A 15,245-nucleotide genomic window follows, 5' to 3' on the forward strand; every position below is an offset into this window, starting at 1 on the left:
AAATGACACAAACTCCGTAGCAGGCCTATCTACAGTCCAACAGACCTGTATAACTTTGGAGCTTATCCACCCACCACAGCGCTCCGAACCATCTTCCTCCCTCCCGCTCTCTCGCTCTCTCTCTCTTTTCCTATCTCTTCCCATACCTCACCATTCTCCCAAGATCTTGGTTCTGGACCTTGTTTGCAACATGCACCGACCAACCAACCCCCAGCAATGCTCCAGGATCGGGTGGAAGAAGCCTTGCCCAATGTGTGTAAGCCTTGCCCTCACACTCTCTTTCTCTCTCTCCAACACATACAGACACAACCTCAATTGGATCCATGCCAAGATGCTAAAATCTTCATGCACTCCAAAAGCAAAAGCCTGAAATTCCACAAATTTTTGTGTTTCCTCCATTATGTTTATGTGCTTTTTCTGTATTAAAACATATGAGAAAACTGGAATTTTAAGATTTTTAGGGGGGGGGGGGCTTATATATTGTATCTGAGATAATTAAATTCCGGAAAATAGAAGTAAAAAACTTAGTGGATCTCCTGCTTTATAGTGTTACCATTTACAACGTTTTCCCGCTTAGTAAGACTTATTTTCGTTGTCCTAACTTTTATAAATACTCAGGGCTGCCTTTACCAGACGCGAAAATATTATCGGGTGCCCGTAAGTCTCGATTTTATTTATTCCGTGGGAAAAGCAGCATCCAGAAATTCATATGTTATTGTTAAAAACACAGGAATGCTGAAAAATATCTAAACAAAAAAATATAGACACAATTAAATGCAAATTAACAGGAAAAAAAAATATTAATGAAAATGTCGAAATAAAGAAAATTTTAAATTAGTGCAAGAAATAATTCCAGAAACCAACTAAAATTAGGACCCAATGAAAGAAATTGTCTGAGAACTAATGAAAGTACAGAATCAATTAATTTAAAATAAGAAAGATAATCAACAGAGATAATTCCAGCACCGATGAAAATTCAAAATAAATGAAAGAAATAATTCCAGTTCCCATAAAAATTCAGAATTAATTCCAGAGTTGATTAAAACTCAGAATAAATGAGAGAAATAATTTCAGAAATGATGAAAATACAGAATTTATGAAAATTTTGAATTGCCGTAAGTGAGGGCCCCTGTGCGACCCCCCTGTCGCACACTTTTCCCCACATCACACTTCCAGATCACTGAAGCGACCCGCGGCACATTTACCAATCACTTAAGCGACTCCTGTCCTGTGCCAGATCACTTAACTGAGTGGCCCGTAATTCCGTGGAGGTTAAGCACCCTTTATAGTTACATGCTTTTTAAAAACCATAATATTTTTCCTTAAAAAGAAACAATAATTTAAATTTTTTTTTTTTTAAATTCAGAATGAAATTTATATTTCGAGAATATGTATAAAAAAAAAATTTGATGATTATAAAAACGCCAAAGAATACAAAAAATTCGGAGAATGCCACTTTTTGCTAATCGTTGGAACGGAGAAATCGCCATCCACACGCAACCGTAACACGAGGCTTTTAATCCCGCGAATCCTCACACGGATTCCCCCGATGGGCATTTTTACAGGGCCGTTAAAAAAAAATATTCAGTGAAACTCGGATATAACGGTCTCAGTTGTAACGACACCTTAGCTATAACGACATTAAGTGGCGGCTGCGACTGATTCGCACAAAAGCATTCAGTCTTTAGGAGAGTGAGGGCCACTTCGCTGATTTGAAAACGTGTCGCGGGCTACTAAGTTAAGTGATCTGGAACAGCGCCGCGCAGGTTACTTAAGCGTATCTACAGATCACGTAAGGGCTCTAGAACTGTGCCACGTTGATCTGTAAACATGTTGCGGGTCACTACAGTGCTCTGGAACTGTGCAAGGGGTCAATCCAGTGCTCTTTAACTGTGCCGTGGGACACTTGTGTGATCTAAAAATGCGATGCGAGCCCCTTGAGTGATCTGGAACATGCCGCGGTGATCTGGAACTGTGCCATGGGTCACTCAAACGATCTGGAAATTCACTGCGGGTCAGTAAGCCGATCTGGGAATGTTCTACTTAGTTCATTTTTACAAAATTAGGTTTGACGTCACGGGCCATGGATCGAACCAACACCTTCTACAGCAGAAAGCCTCCGCGCGAAGCTTTGACGTCATTGAAGTCGTCCATTTCACCTGTAACCATTGAATAAAGCAGGCCGACGTATGCGAAATCTTCACCTTTTTTTTGAATGGCCGCAGCTGGCCATTCCTGTGCCCTGTGCAAGAATTTGAATTTAGGCCCCTTCTGGCCCTTTTTTGGGCCCATTTACGCCCATCCTGGACCACCCTTCCAAGTGGGCTCTGTGCGGGTGCACCTGTTACACGTGCTACGAATGGACGACGTCAGTGACGTCACGAATTTCGCGCGGAGACTTTTTACTATAGGTGTCGGTACTTTTTACTATAGGTGTCGGTACTTTTTACTATAGGCCTGTATGCCGTAGAAAATAATGCTAATGAACCCTGCTTTTATAGAGTCAGTGAAAACGTGACGACCGCGGATATATAACGACACATTTTTAACCATTTTAGCTACGTTCTTATGGCTTTTCAGAAGAAATTCATAGAATTAAAGTCCACAACATGGAGGAAACAATCTTGTTCACCTTGGATTATTGAGATTCTACTGTATAAGCCCGGGATTACACTATAAAAGTTTGATAACAGTTCCTTCATAGAACTTAAAATGAAACCAATAAGCGTATCGGTTACATTCCAGCGAATGTAGTCAACAGGCTGGTTTTTTTTTTCCAAGTTTCATGAAAAGTATTTTATCAAAATTTTATAGTGTAATCCCGGCCATACTATATTACTGCTTGAAAATTCCTAAAATGTGACCGATCGCTCAAAAATAATTGAAATATGACCAATAGCTCGAAAATGCCCAAAATATGACGCGTCATAAAAATCCGAGCCCTAATTACAACCGAGTTTGACTGTATATTATAATCCTTTTTAAGGCCGGGGTGGCATTACTAAAGTTTGATAAAAGATTCTTTTATAAAACTTTTATAGAGTGTGATCCCGGCTCATAAGAAAATCATCTCAATTAACGACAACTGGATTTTTAATGGTGGACAAACACATCTCGATGCCACGAGTTGGATTTCCAAGTCGAACAAAATAACTACCGAAAAATTTCAAACTGGTTCCTATTAGTGTGTGTGTGTGTGTGCGACAATCATAAAAGGAGAGATCGCCTTTTCATAATAATAATAATAAGCGTAATAATCAGTGATCACACATCACGTGTGCTTAAGACGATGCCATCCACGCAGCACATTCGTGATAAACTATCATTTCCCAATGTTATCTAAGTACAGTGCGTGCATAACATGATAACTCAAAAAGAGTAATTTAAGGTCGTTACAGGCTAATGGATTTTTATCGCGAATTTATTGGATAATAACCGGTTTTACGCGCACTTTATTAGCTTTGCGGGGAACCCCCCCCCCTCTCCCTCCCCTCAGGCGGTTAATACAGAACAAGCTCGATAATTATTATTCCAACGTGAAATTATTTCAATTTTGATATTGCTGGTGCCATCTATGGTTTCCTCTCATTATCGTGTGTGTGTATTACATACTTTCTCTTTCCTTTTACACCAAGGGTGCTCAACCTTCAGGAGAGTGCGCACCACTTCATTGGTTTGAAAACGTCTCGCGGGCTTCTTAATAAGTGATCTGAGACAGGGCAGCAGGTCACTTAAGTGATCTGTTAACGTGAAGCGGGTCACTAATTGATATGGAAATGTGCCGCAGACCCCCCTTAAATGCTCTGGAATCTGACCGCAGCTCACCCAAATGATTTGAGAATGCGCATGGGGCCACTTAAGTGATGTGGAACCATACCGCGGGGCCCACAGGCCCAAATACCGGCCGCTGGCACCCCTGTCTACACCCCCTTCCGCGACCCGGTACCGCAATTTCCCAGGTCTCTTTACTGACAACAAAAAGATTTGCACCTGACGTACAAATGGTTGGCCATCGCAAGGCCTGCTGGAGTATCCACATTATTATCACTCGCCGATTCGCGACATCACTTAAGTGAACTGGAAATTTGCCGTGGATCTTTTAAATGCTTTGGAATTTGACTGCAGGTCACCCAAGTGATCTGGGAATGAGCCGGGGGCCACTTCAATGATGTGGAACAATGCCATGGGTCATTTAAATGATCTGGACATGTGCTGTGGGACACTTCGGTGATCTGGAACAGCATCGTAGGCCATTTAAGTAATCGGAAAATGTTTAGCATGTAGCTTGAGGGATCTGGAACTTTGCCACGGGTCACTTAAGATGTTTACCTGTCACTTAGTTCATTTTTACAAAATTAAGTTTGCCGTCGCGGGCCACATAAAATGACATCGAGGGCCAAGCTATCTTCATTATCGATTTTAGTACAGATTATGAATTCAAATAAGCTTCGTTTAAAAAATGAGATAATTTTTGTGGGTCGGAATTTCGGAAAGGCAAAAAATATGTGAAAATTCAAGAACGTCTTGTAGTAGAATCCTGGTCACGCAGTAAATTTCACATAAACGACGTGTCGTTACACACGAAGTTGCTGTTTCCGGGACCTTTTTTCGTAAAAAGATATAATCAGATGCAGTCAAATGCTGTGCAATAAGCTGTTACTTCATTATGACTAGGGTCACGACCGGAACTAGAGGGAAGGGGGGCAACTGCCCCAGGGGGAAAAATTTAGGGGGCGGCAGTTTTAGGTGGGAACAAAGAACACTGTGTTATAAAATTATCATGTGGGGGGGGGGGGGGCAGCCAAATCATGTTTGCCCCGGGCGGCTCAAATCCTAGTTACGGTCCTAACTAGGATGACCATATTTGATCGAGAGAAAAAACGGGTCATAAATACGAGATATCTCCGATTCTTTCGCTGAAAATATTACCAACTGCCAAAGAAATCGCCAAATATGGCTAACGACTAACCCTTGGCGAGAAATACAGTACTAGAAGACAAGCAGTGATTTAAAATGTATTTCACGGGGGTGGGGAAAGGATTAACATGGAAAGAATATTAATATTAAGTGAAATGAATATAAAGTCATGTTACACAACTTATAAATTGCGTGCTGAGAAAAAGATGGCCATAACAAATATATGGATGTGATATATATATCATATCTAGTAATGATTGATAAATTATAATAAATTTGGTCCAAAAAAACCAGCTGAAACGGGACATTCTTGTAACGGAAAATGTCGGGAAAGGCGAAATTACGGAAAAATACAGTAATGTCCCGTATACGGGTCATGTTAATTAGGAGCACATCAGAGAGCACCCCCAAATTTCTTAAAAATCCTTTTTTCCATCGTTAGGTATCAGAAACGCCATTAAACGACGAAAAATGTGTCGTCATATCCTAGTTCGTGGTATTTTCATCGACGTTATAAGTAAAATTTACTAAAACACATTATTCTTCATGGAGATCAGCCAATACTACTAATTAATGACGTTATAACTGAGGTGTCGTTACAACCGAATTTGACTACTACTTCACTGCACTCAACTCGTATCGGCATACGGTAATTTCAAACCAGTGGAGTAGGGTGGGAAATGAAGGTGAGACATCTATATCCGTGGTCACCCCAGGCATAGGTGCTGGAACCTAAGGGCTGAGGCCATTTGAGAGAGCCTCCCAATAAATTTTTTAAGGGGGCTGAATCCCCCAATAATTTCTGAAAAAATATTGCAATGCACTTTTCGTCTACTACGTACGCACTTGAGTCCCGTAAACACGGGACGACCAGCAACTTCCAGCCCTCGTTTTGATTTGACGCGGGAAGGATATCTTAAATACGGCAAAATACGGGACATCATCAAATGTCACCAAAAACTTAGCCATAAGTCGGCGAACTCAAACAATTGTTGCTAAAATTGCTGAAAAATTACAAATGATTAGGAAATGTAAGATTACTGGAAATTACTGTGAATTCAAATACAGTTCCATAGCCATACTTATCAAAATATGGTTTATAAGCTATAAAAACCATCTTCATTCACGAGTTTAGTAAGCGTTCCAAATTTAAATAAGCTTCATTAAAAAAAGAAACGGGACAACTGTATAAAATTGTATAAAACTGCATGTAATATAGCATTAATAAATCGGGCTATTCCAACAGCACCGTTAAATACGGGAGACAAGCCCGTTGTAGTTTTGTGGTCCGTTGACTTGTTTTAGGCATTTTACTGGTCCTTGGATTCGGAAAGGTTTAGACACGCTGCTCCAGAGTCGATCAGAATTTTTCTAGAATTTTTACGGTTAGAATCTTTACATTTTTCGGTTTATCGGGGAAAAATAAGAGCATGAAAGAGTTCAATTTACATTGAAAAACATGAACCGAAAGAGTTCTTTTTCTGATAGGCGCGGAAAAATACTGTTGACCTTGAAGAACTGTGGGTAAACACTCCAAGAAACTGACGGGGGAAAATATAGCCGAGGTGGGAAAGAGAATAAAGGAATGTATGTATACCCAGGGAACCAAAAAAATAGAAGTACACAGTGTGGCACGAAGAGCATCAGTGGGACATTCCTGAAAGAAATCCAACCAGTCCGGAAAGAATTGTCTACTCCAGAATAGGATTCTTGTCTCACAGCAAGGTTCTTTTCATCCAAACTAGAAATTTGCGATATCACAAACGTTCAATTTAAGGTTGTACCGCACTTAATATAGTCGATCCCGCTTATAACGTTCCGATTTAGAGCGTTTTCCCGCTTAGTACGACTTATTTTTTTGTTGTCCAAACTCTTAGTAATTGTCAATTGCCCGTTTAAAGCGTTTTCCTGCTCACAACGTTTTCATTTTTTATGACAGTTTTTTGAAAAACGTTATAAGCGGGATCCTTTGCATCTATGAAAACGTGAAGTTTCTCGTCCAGACTAGGAACAATGTTGCTGAACATGTTCAAAAATGTTTCGCCACAGTTCTGGCTTGTTCGGGAAATGTTCAAAAATTTTGCCAGCAGCAGGGCCACTGCCCTTACCAAACGCACAGCCCGGTCTGAAATTAATAGCGGGGCCATAGGCATCTCAAAAATTTTGCCCCTTAGCTCCGATTTTATATATTCTGTGGGTAGGAGAATCATAAATTCAAAAAATTTCAGAACAAATGGAAGAAATAATTCTAACACACCCATGAAAATTCAGAATACATGAAAGAGATAATGTCAACATCCATAACAATTCAGAATAATACATGAAAAATAATTCCAGCACCCATGAAAATTCTGAATAAATGAAATAATTTTGATAATTTAAATATAACTTAGAATAACTGATGAAAATCCACAATTCCAGAATTGATGGAAATTCAGAATTTATGAAAGAAAGAATTAATTCCAGAATCATTTCTTTCTAGATGAAAATACATAATTCATGAGTTGATGAAGATTCAGAATCTATGAAAGAAATTATTTCTACCGTAAGCACATGGCTGCCCAGAACATGGGACTCGGTGTGACGGCACCTGTCGCACCCCCGTAAGGGCGGCTCTGGCCAGCACGCTTCGCACCTGCCCAAGTCTGGCCCAGACGTACGTATATTCACCTGTAGTATAATTTTAAAATTGAACTCTCTGTACTTGGATATTCCCAGTCCAAGTTAACGAGAGAGGGAGACTAAATATATGAACGTAATTGGGCAAGAGTAAAAGAAAAGCCAGGCCCAAGCCCAGGCCATCATCAACGATTTCCCAAACACAACTACCAGACGAAAAACCACACTTTTCCCCCTAATCGCGGGGAAAAGCAGACAAATCTGTAGTCCCGTAATGACCACTGGGACGTTGGAAAAATAAAATAAAAAAAACCCTCAGTCCCGGAACAGCCCCTCCCCCCTCCCTTCTGCCAGGTCTGGTCTGTTCCTTACCCAAAACGCAAACCTTTATCCTTTACTACTGGCCACTAATTCCTGAACTGGAAATAAAAGGAATACCACACTACCACACCACCGCCACGTTCTTGGCTTGGTCCGGGAGAATCAGCAGCAACAACAACAAAACACGGAAACCGGAGATTCTTCTGGAGAGTGAAGGGGGGGATTCTCTCAAACGATACATGCAACATACAAGCTAAGGAAAAAGAGGATCGAATCCATGGATTGCGATCCCAGGCTCCACCTCTCCTGGGACCCAATTAAGTAGGTTTTTGGACGGAATGACTCTCTCGCTCTCTCCCGCTTTGCCCCTCATTTAACGCGCTTCAAAGCATCATCATTGGCTGAAGAGCAAGCACGAATATACCATAAAAAGAGGAATTTGCTGATTTGCATAATACATTGTTCGCATATTTTACCTTCCCCACGCGTGGAAAGAATGTTTCCAAAAATCTTTAAAAGAAAAACGAACCAGAAATACGGTCAAACTCGGTTATAACGACTAGAGCCGCCCTTTAGGGGTCTATGACTGGTGCGGTCGCACTGGGCCCCCCCTCTGTTTTGTGAGGTCCCGTACTCACGGTAAATTACTCTGGAGGCTTTCACAAATTCTTAAAATAATTCTTGCACTAATTCCGAAATTTCATCAATTTTGGAATTTTTTTTTTATAAAGTTAATTCTGAAATTTTTTTATTTGCATCAATTTTTGTGTTAATTTAGGTTTAATTATGTGTATAAATTTTTTTGTATTGATATTTTTCAGGATTCTTGTCCATTCTGAATTAATATATGACAATTTTCCTACCCTAAAGAATATATAAAATCGGGGGCAAAGGTGGGTGTCTAAAAATATTTGGTGCCCCCGAAACTGTTGAGACGCTCTTGGCCCCGCGTCTGGTAAGGGCAGCCCTGATCACGACTTCGGTTGTAACGACACCTCGTCGCTAATTGGGCGTCTGGGCTGATTTCCAAAGACAGCAAGTGTGTTCGACCTAGGCAGTGCGGGCTACTTCATTCATGTAAAAACGTACTGTAAATTCATGTAAAAACCACTTAATTGATCTGGAACTGCGACGCTGTTCACTCAAGTGATTTGAAATACGTCGTGGGTAACTCAACTGATCTGGGAATGTATCGAGGAAGACTTAAGTGATCTAAAACAGCCCCAGAGGTCCTTCAAGTGATCTATAAATGGGCCACGGGCCACTTAAATGATCATTAATTAAATGATCTGGGAATGGGAAATGATGAAATTTGTTAAATGAAAACTTATTGTTTATGGGTATTATGGGTTCAAATAAATAATTAGACCTTAGGTGTTCAACCTTTAGGAGAGTGCGGGCCATTTCATTGATTTGAAAACGTGTCGCGGGCCACTAAGTGATCTGGAACAGCACCACAAGTTACTTGAGATCTGTAAATGTGCCGTGAGATACTAAAGTTATCTGAAAACGTGTTGTGCTCCGCTTCAGTGATGTGGAACTGCAAGGGTCCCTCAAGTGTTCTGAAAATATGTCGTTTGCCGCTTGAGGGATTTGGAACTGTGCCGCAGGACACTCAAGTGATCTGGGACTGTGCTATTTAGTCCATTTTTTTACAAAATTAAGTTTGAAATCGTGGTGCATGGGGTTGAGCACGTGTATTATAAATTTTCATCTCACATATTGGATCATGTTCAATTTTCCACCGTAAAATGCATTTTAGCAGACTTGCTGTAGCAATGTATTTCTCGCCATGGGTGACTCATAAGCAATATTTGGCGATTTCACCGACTATTGGCCACATGTTTGGTGAGAATCAAGTATGTCGCGTATGAATTATCTCCACACACGCATTTCCCGCATTTTTCTCGATCAAATATGGTCAACATAATTTGATGAAATGAAATAACACTTCATGCTCAGTATATATTTTTCATTTCGCCTGATTACATTTTTCGTCAAAAGGTCTTGAAAATGTCAGCCTCGGTTATAACGACCAAATTTCGTGGAATCTGCAATGTCATTATAACAGAGTGTGAGTGAGTGTGTGTGTGTGTATGTTTGACTGTATTTCACCATCAAACCATGAAAGACTGAGCAACAATACAAGAAACATATTGGTTTTTAAATAAATGAATAAATTGAAATATATTCTTACCGTAAGTCGAGACATCTGAAAAATAGAGAAAAAAATTAATTAAAATTCTTTCGTAATTAATAATATACGTAAAAAAACTAAATTACTCATTTTCATGTTATTTTCCATAAAAAGAAAATATTTTCAAATATACAGCCTACTTCGAGTTATACCTGTAAATTCATTAACCAATCGAAGAATCAATCACAAAATAAGTCATTAGAAGTACGTTTAATTTTGTATAGGGAGCCCTAGGCCAGGGGTGCACAACCTTTTCAGTCCGCGGGCCTGATATCCGGTATTTCTGCCACTAGAAACGTGGATATAGAGAGTGGCCACATATAAACTGTATTTTACGGGATATTCCCGTAATTTTGGCTGTACCAACATTTTTACAAAATGTCCCGTTTTTCCCCTTATTTCAACAAGGCTCAGTTGAATTTTTTAAATCAAGAATTGAGATTATTTTCATGGATTATTAATTATATTATGATATTTATTAATCTATCATAATTAACAATAGGCCAGTCATATAAATATATATCCATCTCACATACATGTCAAACTCTTTTTAGTGAATTATATCTTGACTTGGCAGTAGGGTACCCATCGTTTTCCGTGACTGGCGATTTTTCAGCAATTTTAGTGATAGTTGGTAATTTCACTTACCTTTGACAATTTTTTTGCTGTAATTGGCAACTTTTCTTCCCTTCGACATTTGTTTTAGCTGCAACTGGCAACTTTACTTGCCTTTGACACTTTTTTTTGGCTGTAATCGGCAACTCTTGGTTATATTAGACATCTATATATTTTTGGGAATCTTTTTACAGCCGCCTCATTGGACAATTTAACTGTTGTGGCCTTTGTGTTTGTATTTCCTTTTCCTTACCTTTGAGAATTTTTACGGCGGTGGCTGACAACTTCAATTGCCTTCGACAGTGTTTTTGGCTGTAACTAACAATTTTACATGCCTTTTGTGACAATTATTTCGATTGTAACTGGTAACTTCACTTACCTTTATGGAAAAAAAAATTCGCTGTAACTGGCAACTTTACTTGCCTTTGAGAATTTTTTCGTCTGTAACCGGAAACTTTTGGTTATATTTGGCATCCATATTTTTTATGGGAATCTTTTTATAGCCACCACCTCATTGGGCAATTTACTTGTTGTGACCTTTGTGTTTGTATTTGCATTTTTTTGCCTGTGAGAATTTTTTTCTACTGTAGCTGTTAACTTCACTTGCCTTTGACAACGATTTTGGCTGCAAATTGCAACTTTACATGCCTTTGACAATAATTTCGGTTGTTAACCAGCCATCATCAGCCCCCAAAGGTACGTTTCAGTACCATTTCAGCCATGTTTTGGTGTACAGTAATTTTAAAGAAAAGTCAGTATCCGAAATGACATGGTATTACAAGAATGCACAGAATGAATGAAAATTCAGAATTTAGGATAGAAATAATTCCAGAATGGATGGGGAAAAAAATCCAAAATGGATTCCAGACGTTTTCAAATGTACCGCCTATTTCAAGTTAATAAATTAATTAACCAATCGAAGAATTAATCACAAAATACGCCATCAGAAGTATAATTAATTTGCTCTTTTTTTTAAAAAAAAGGAATTGGCAATTAATCGTGTTTTTGGCGATTTAAACTGATTGCGACAACCCAGATCTGGAAGGGAAAAAAAACGGGAAAACGTAAGCATGGCAGTCGGTTTAATGCAGCCCCAAATCCCCGGTAATTTGTCATTGTCTGGGAAAAAGAACCGGGTGGGGGTATACGTGAGGAGGGAGGGTAGAGAGGGGGAAGAAAACGGGAGCTTCGTCCTGGAACACAAGGAAAATATATAAGCCCTCCTGGAAATCCACGAGAACCCGGAGCAAATCCCGTTTTTTTTTCTGGATCTGCTTCTCGATACCTCTCACACCCTCAACAACTTATAAACATACGTAGGGATATAATGTTACGGTAAGTATGATAAATTCGGTTATTAGGCATAATAACCGATTTCTCACATTACCGTAACATATATACAGTTGGTCCCGCTTTTAACGTTACCACTTAGAACGTTTTCCCGCTTAGTACAACTTATTTTCGTGGTTCTAACTCTAACAAATTCTCATTAAGATTTCCCGTTTAAAGCGTTTTCTCGCTTACAACGTTTTTTCATGGCGATTTTTTGAAAAACATTATAAGCGGGATCCACTATATACATATATATATATGTCAAAGTCATGTAAAGTTGTCAGCTACAGCTGCAAAAATTCTCAAAGGCAAGTAAAGTTAGCCAGTTGCAGCCAAAGAAATTGTCGATTTCAAGGAAAGTTGACAATCGCAGCCAAAAAAAATTTATGCAAGGCAAATAAAGTTATCAATTACAGCCAAAAAAGTTGTCAAAGCAATTAAAGTTGCCAACTATCACTAAATTGCTGAAAAATTGCCAGTCACGGAAAATGATGGGCGCTGCAAGTCAAAATGCAACTCACCAAAAAAAATTATGTTTGACAAATACGCGAGGTGAGTATATTTGTGTCTAACCTATATATACAGGGTGTCCTGTAAGTGCTAATGCGGCCTTTGACTCATGAACCGTCCATCATAGAGGTATGGTTCCAATTTAAAAAATGATCGGAATGTGTTCAGAAACTATTTTGTACTGGTTTTGAGAGTGAAAATACAGTGCGTTACAAAATAAAACAAATATAAATTTTTATGCAGTCCCCTTGTCTTCTTATTTCTAATTAGGAAGTTCCTGCCCTGTCTATTCTGAGGCCAGCAAAATCGCGGAGATATTCGAATTCAAAAATCGGAGAAAAGTTGGGAAATTTTGCTGGAAGAGGTTACCATCACTGCTTCCGGCACAATTCACTAAGTAGCAAATCGCCCATTGGTGCTGATAGACCTCAGTTTGCGCTCAGTTTGAAAGAAAGAAAGTAGACAGCGTCTTCATTTCCAACCCGTCTCATTAATGGCAGTAAATTGCAATATAGCGATATGGCCGGAGTTGGTGTTTGGTGAAGTAGTTGACTCAAAAGGTTTTATAACCCTGGTGTAGTCCATAGGCTACTTTTTGTACCAGAACCGAAAATTCACGCCGAGAATGGTTCGGTCGATCGCGCATACAAAAGACGACGTGGAGTAATTAATTAATCCAGCCGGAAACGAAGGTGATTGGCAGAGAGAAGTAATTTCGCGCCATCTATATAGTGATTTTGTCCCTTCACACGTCGTACTTAAACCGAGCGTAACGCGTTAGCTACTGGTTCTTTTACTAAGAAGAGGACTCAATCCGTTACTGTGTATGTATTTTAAGGCTCTTATGTAACATCTGAGGCTCCATGATTCACACAACATGGTAAACATGGTAAAAAAGAACGGGGGGGGGGGGGTTAAGAAGAAGCGTCTGGGGTTGAGTTTCGACGTCGACGAGGCATTTCACGTCTCATTTCCAAACCTTAAGACTGGACTGGAAGAAGACGATTTTCACTCTAAAGACAAAAGAACTCTTTGTACAACATTTTTTCCCCCCCAAATGAGAGAAGGGGGGGGGGGGAGTCACGGAGAGAGGCACTTAAAGAGCCGCAAAAAGCGGCACCCGATCTGCCAAAAACTTAACCAGAGCAGAGGGGGAAAAAACTGAATAACAAAGTAAGTGTCTCTGGTACGAAGCCGAAAAAAAAGGGTGCCTGTTTGTTTGGTTCTAATTAGAACAAAAATGCATACAAAGTAGTAGTCACGTTGTCTAATATAGATCAACATATATATATATATATACAGTCGAATACCGTTATAGCGAAAATCTCCTTTTGACGTTTTTCTAACCCCCCCCCCCCCCCAGATACGTTTACATAGGAACAATGCAAAAATCTGAAATTCCTCTATAACGAAGTGATTTCTCCGGTCTCTTGGAGTTCGTTGTAACGGGATTCGACTGTATCGAATTATACCATCAACGATGTAAATCAAGGTTGCTCAACCTTGCAATGTGCGGGCCACTTCATTGATTTAAAACGGGTTGCGGGCAAATTAATTAAGTGATCTGGGACAGGGCAGCTGGCCACTTAAGTCATCTGTAAATGTGCCGTGGGTCACATTTTGTGAACTACAGCTTCTGTAGGCCACTAAATGTGACATAACTGCTCTGGAACCTGATCGCAAGTCATCCAAGTGATCTGGGAATGTACCGGGGGTGAGGTTCATTTAAGTGATGTGGAATTGCACCGCGGATCCCTTAATTGATCTGTAAATATGCCGCGGGCCACTTGAGTGGTCTGGAACCGTGCCAGAGGTCAAGCAAGTGATCTGGAAATGTGTGCCGCTCGTCACTTAAGTGGCCTGTTTATGTGTGTCACTTAGTTCATTTTTACAAAATTAGGTTTGAGGTCACAGGCCACATCAGATGCCCCGTGCTAAAGGTTGCGCATGTATGATGTAGAGTTGATCATGGGCAGAAGCTTGCGCGGGATTTTTTCATGGGGGGGGGGGGGGGGGAGGAGAGGAGTTTACGTTTTTTTTCAATTCAAAAATGCAGCATGGTCTCGGCTCGGGGGGGGGGGTGCGAGTATGCGAGTGACCGAAAAAGCGTGCAAGCATGTGAGGGACCAAAACTGTGCTTAAGCATGTGAGTGACCAAAACTATGCGCAAGCATGTGCAGGGCCAGAACTAGGGGGGGTAACTGCCCAGGGACACAGAATTTAGGGGGGGCGGCAGTTTTAGGTAGGAACAAAGAACACCGTGTGTGTGTTATAAAATCATCGCATTTTGAAGTTGTGGAGGCGGCACTATAATGTTTGCCCCGGGCGGCAAAACTCTTACTTACGGCCCTGAGCATGTGAATAGGCGCGAATTCAGAGGGATGATTGTACGCCATCCCAAGAGCCAGAAATACAGTGAAAAATAATGGTTTTTGTCCCGTCAAATACGGGACATTTATTGCTCTGGATCCGCGGCTGCATGAGAGTAACCAAAAAATTTCGCAAGTATGTTAGCAACCAAAAGAATGTCGTAGAGAGCGAGAGACAAAGTCAGTGTGTGACCAAAGGAGTGACTTAGAAAGTGCCCAACCATGTGAGTGACCAAAACATGGGAATGGCCGAAAGAGTTACCTAGAGAATGAGGAACCAGGTCAGAGTGAATGACCAAAAGGGTGAACTAGGGAGTGCGCAAGCATGTGAATGACCAAAACATTGCGCAAGCAGGTGAGTGAGT

The 15,245-nt window shown here is 40.2% G+C and overlaps 1 protein-coding gene across 3 annotated transcripts in view; it reads right to left on the bottom strand.

Annotated features, from left to right (window-relative positions):
• Positions 1–15,245, bottom strand: part of LOC149074200 (homeobox protein Meis1-like) — a 264,678-nt gene that overhangs the window by 129,852 nt on the left and 119,581 nt on the right. For all 3 annotated transcript variants that reach the window (XM_089246885.1, XM_089246883.1, XM_089246884.1), the window contains exon 7: positions 10,055–10,069. In XM_089246885.1, the coding sequence (XP_089103011.1) occupies positions 10,055–10,069 (15 nt within the window). The remainder of the gene's footprint in view (positions 1–10,054; positions 10,070–15,245) is intronic.

This window comes from Pholcus phalangioides, unplaced genomic scaffold, assembly GCF_987345545.1.
Source record: "Pholcus phalangioides strain wild (caught in Gottingen) unplaced genomic scaffold, Ppha-v1.0 ptg000017l_1, whole genome shotgun sequence".
Classification (NCBI taxonomy): domain Eukaryota; kingdom Metazoa; phylum Arthropoda; class Arachnida; order Araneae; family Pholcidae; genus Pholcus; species Pholcus phalangioides.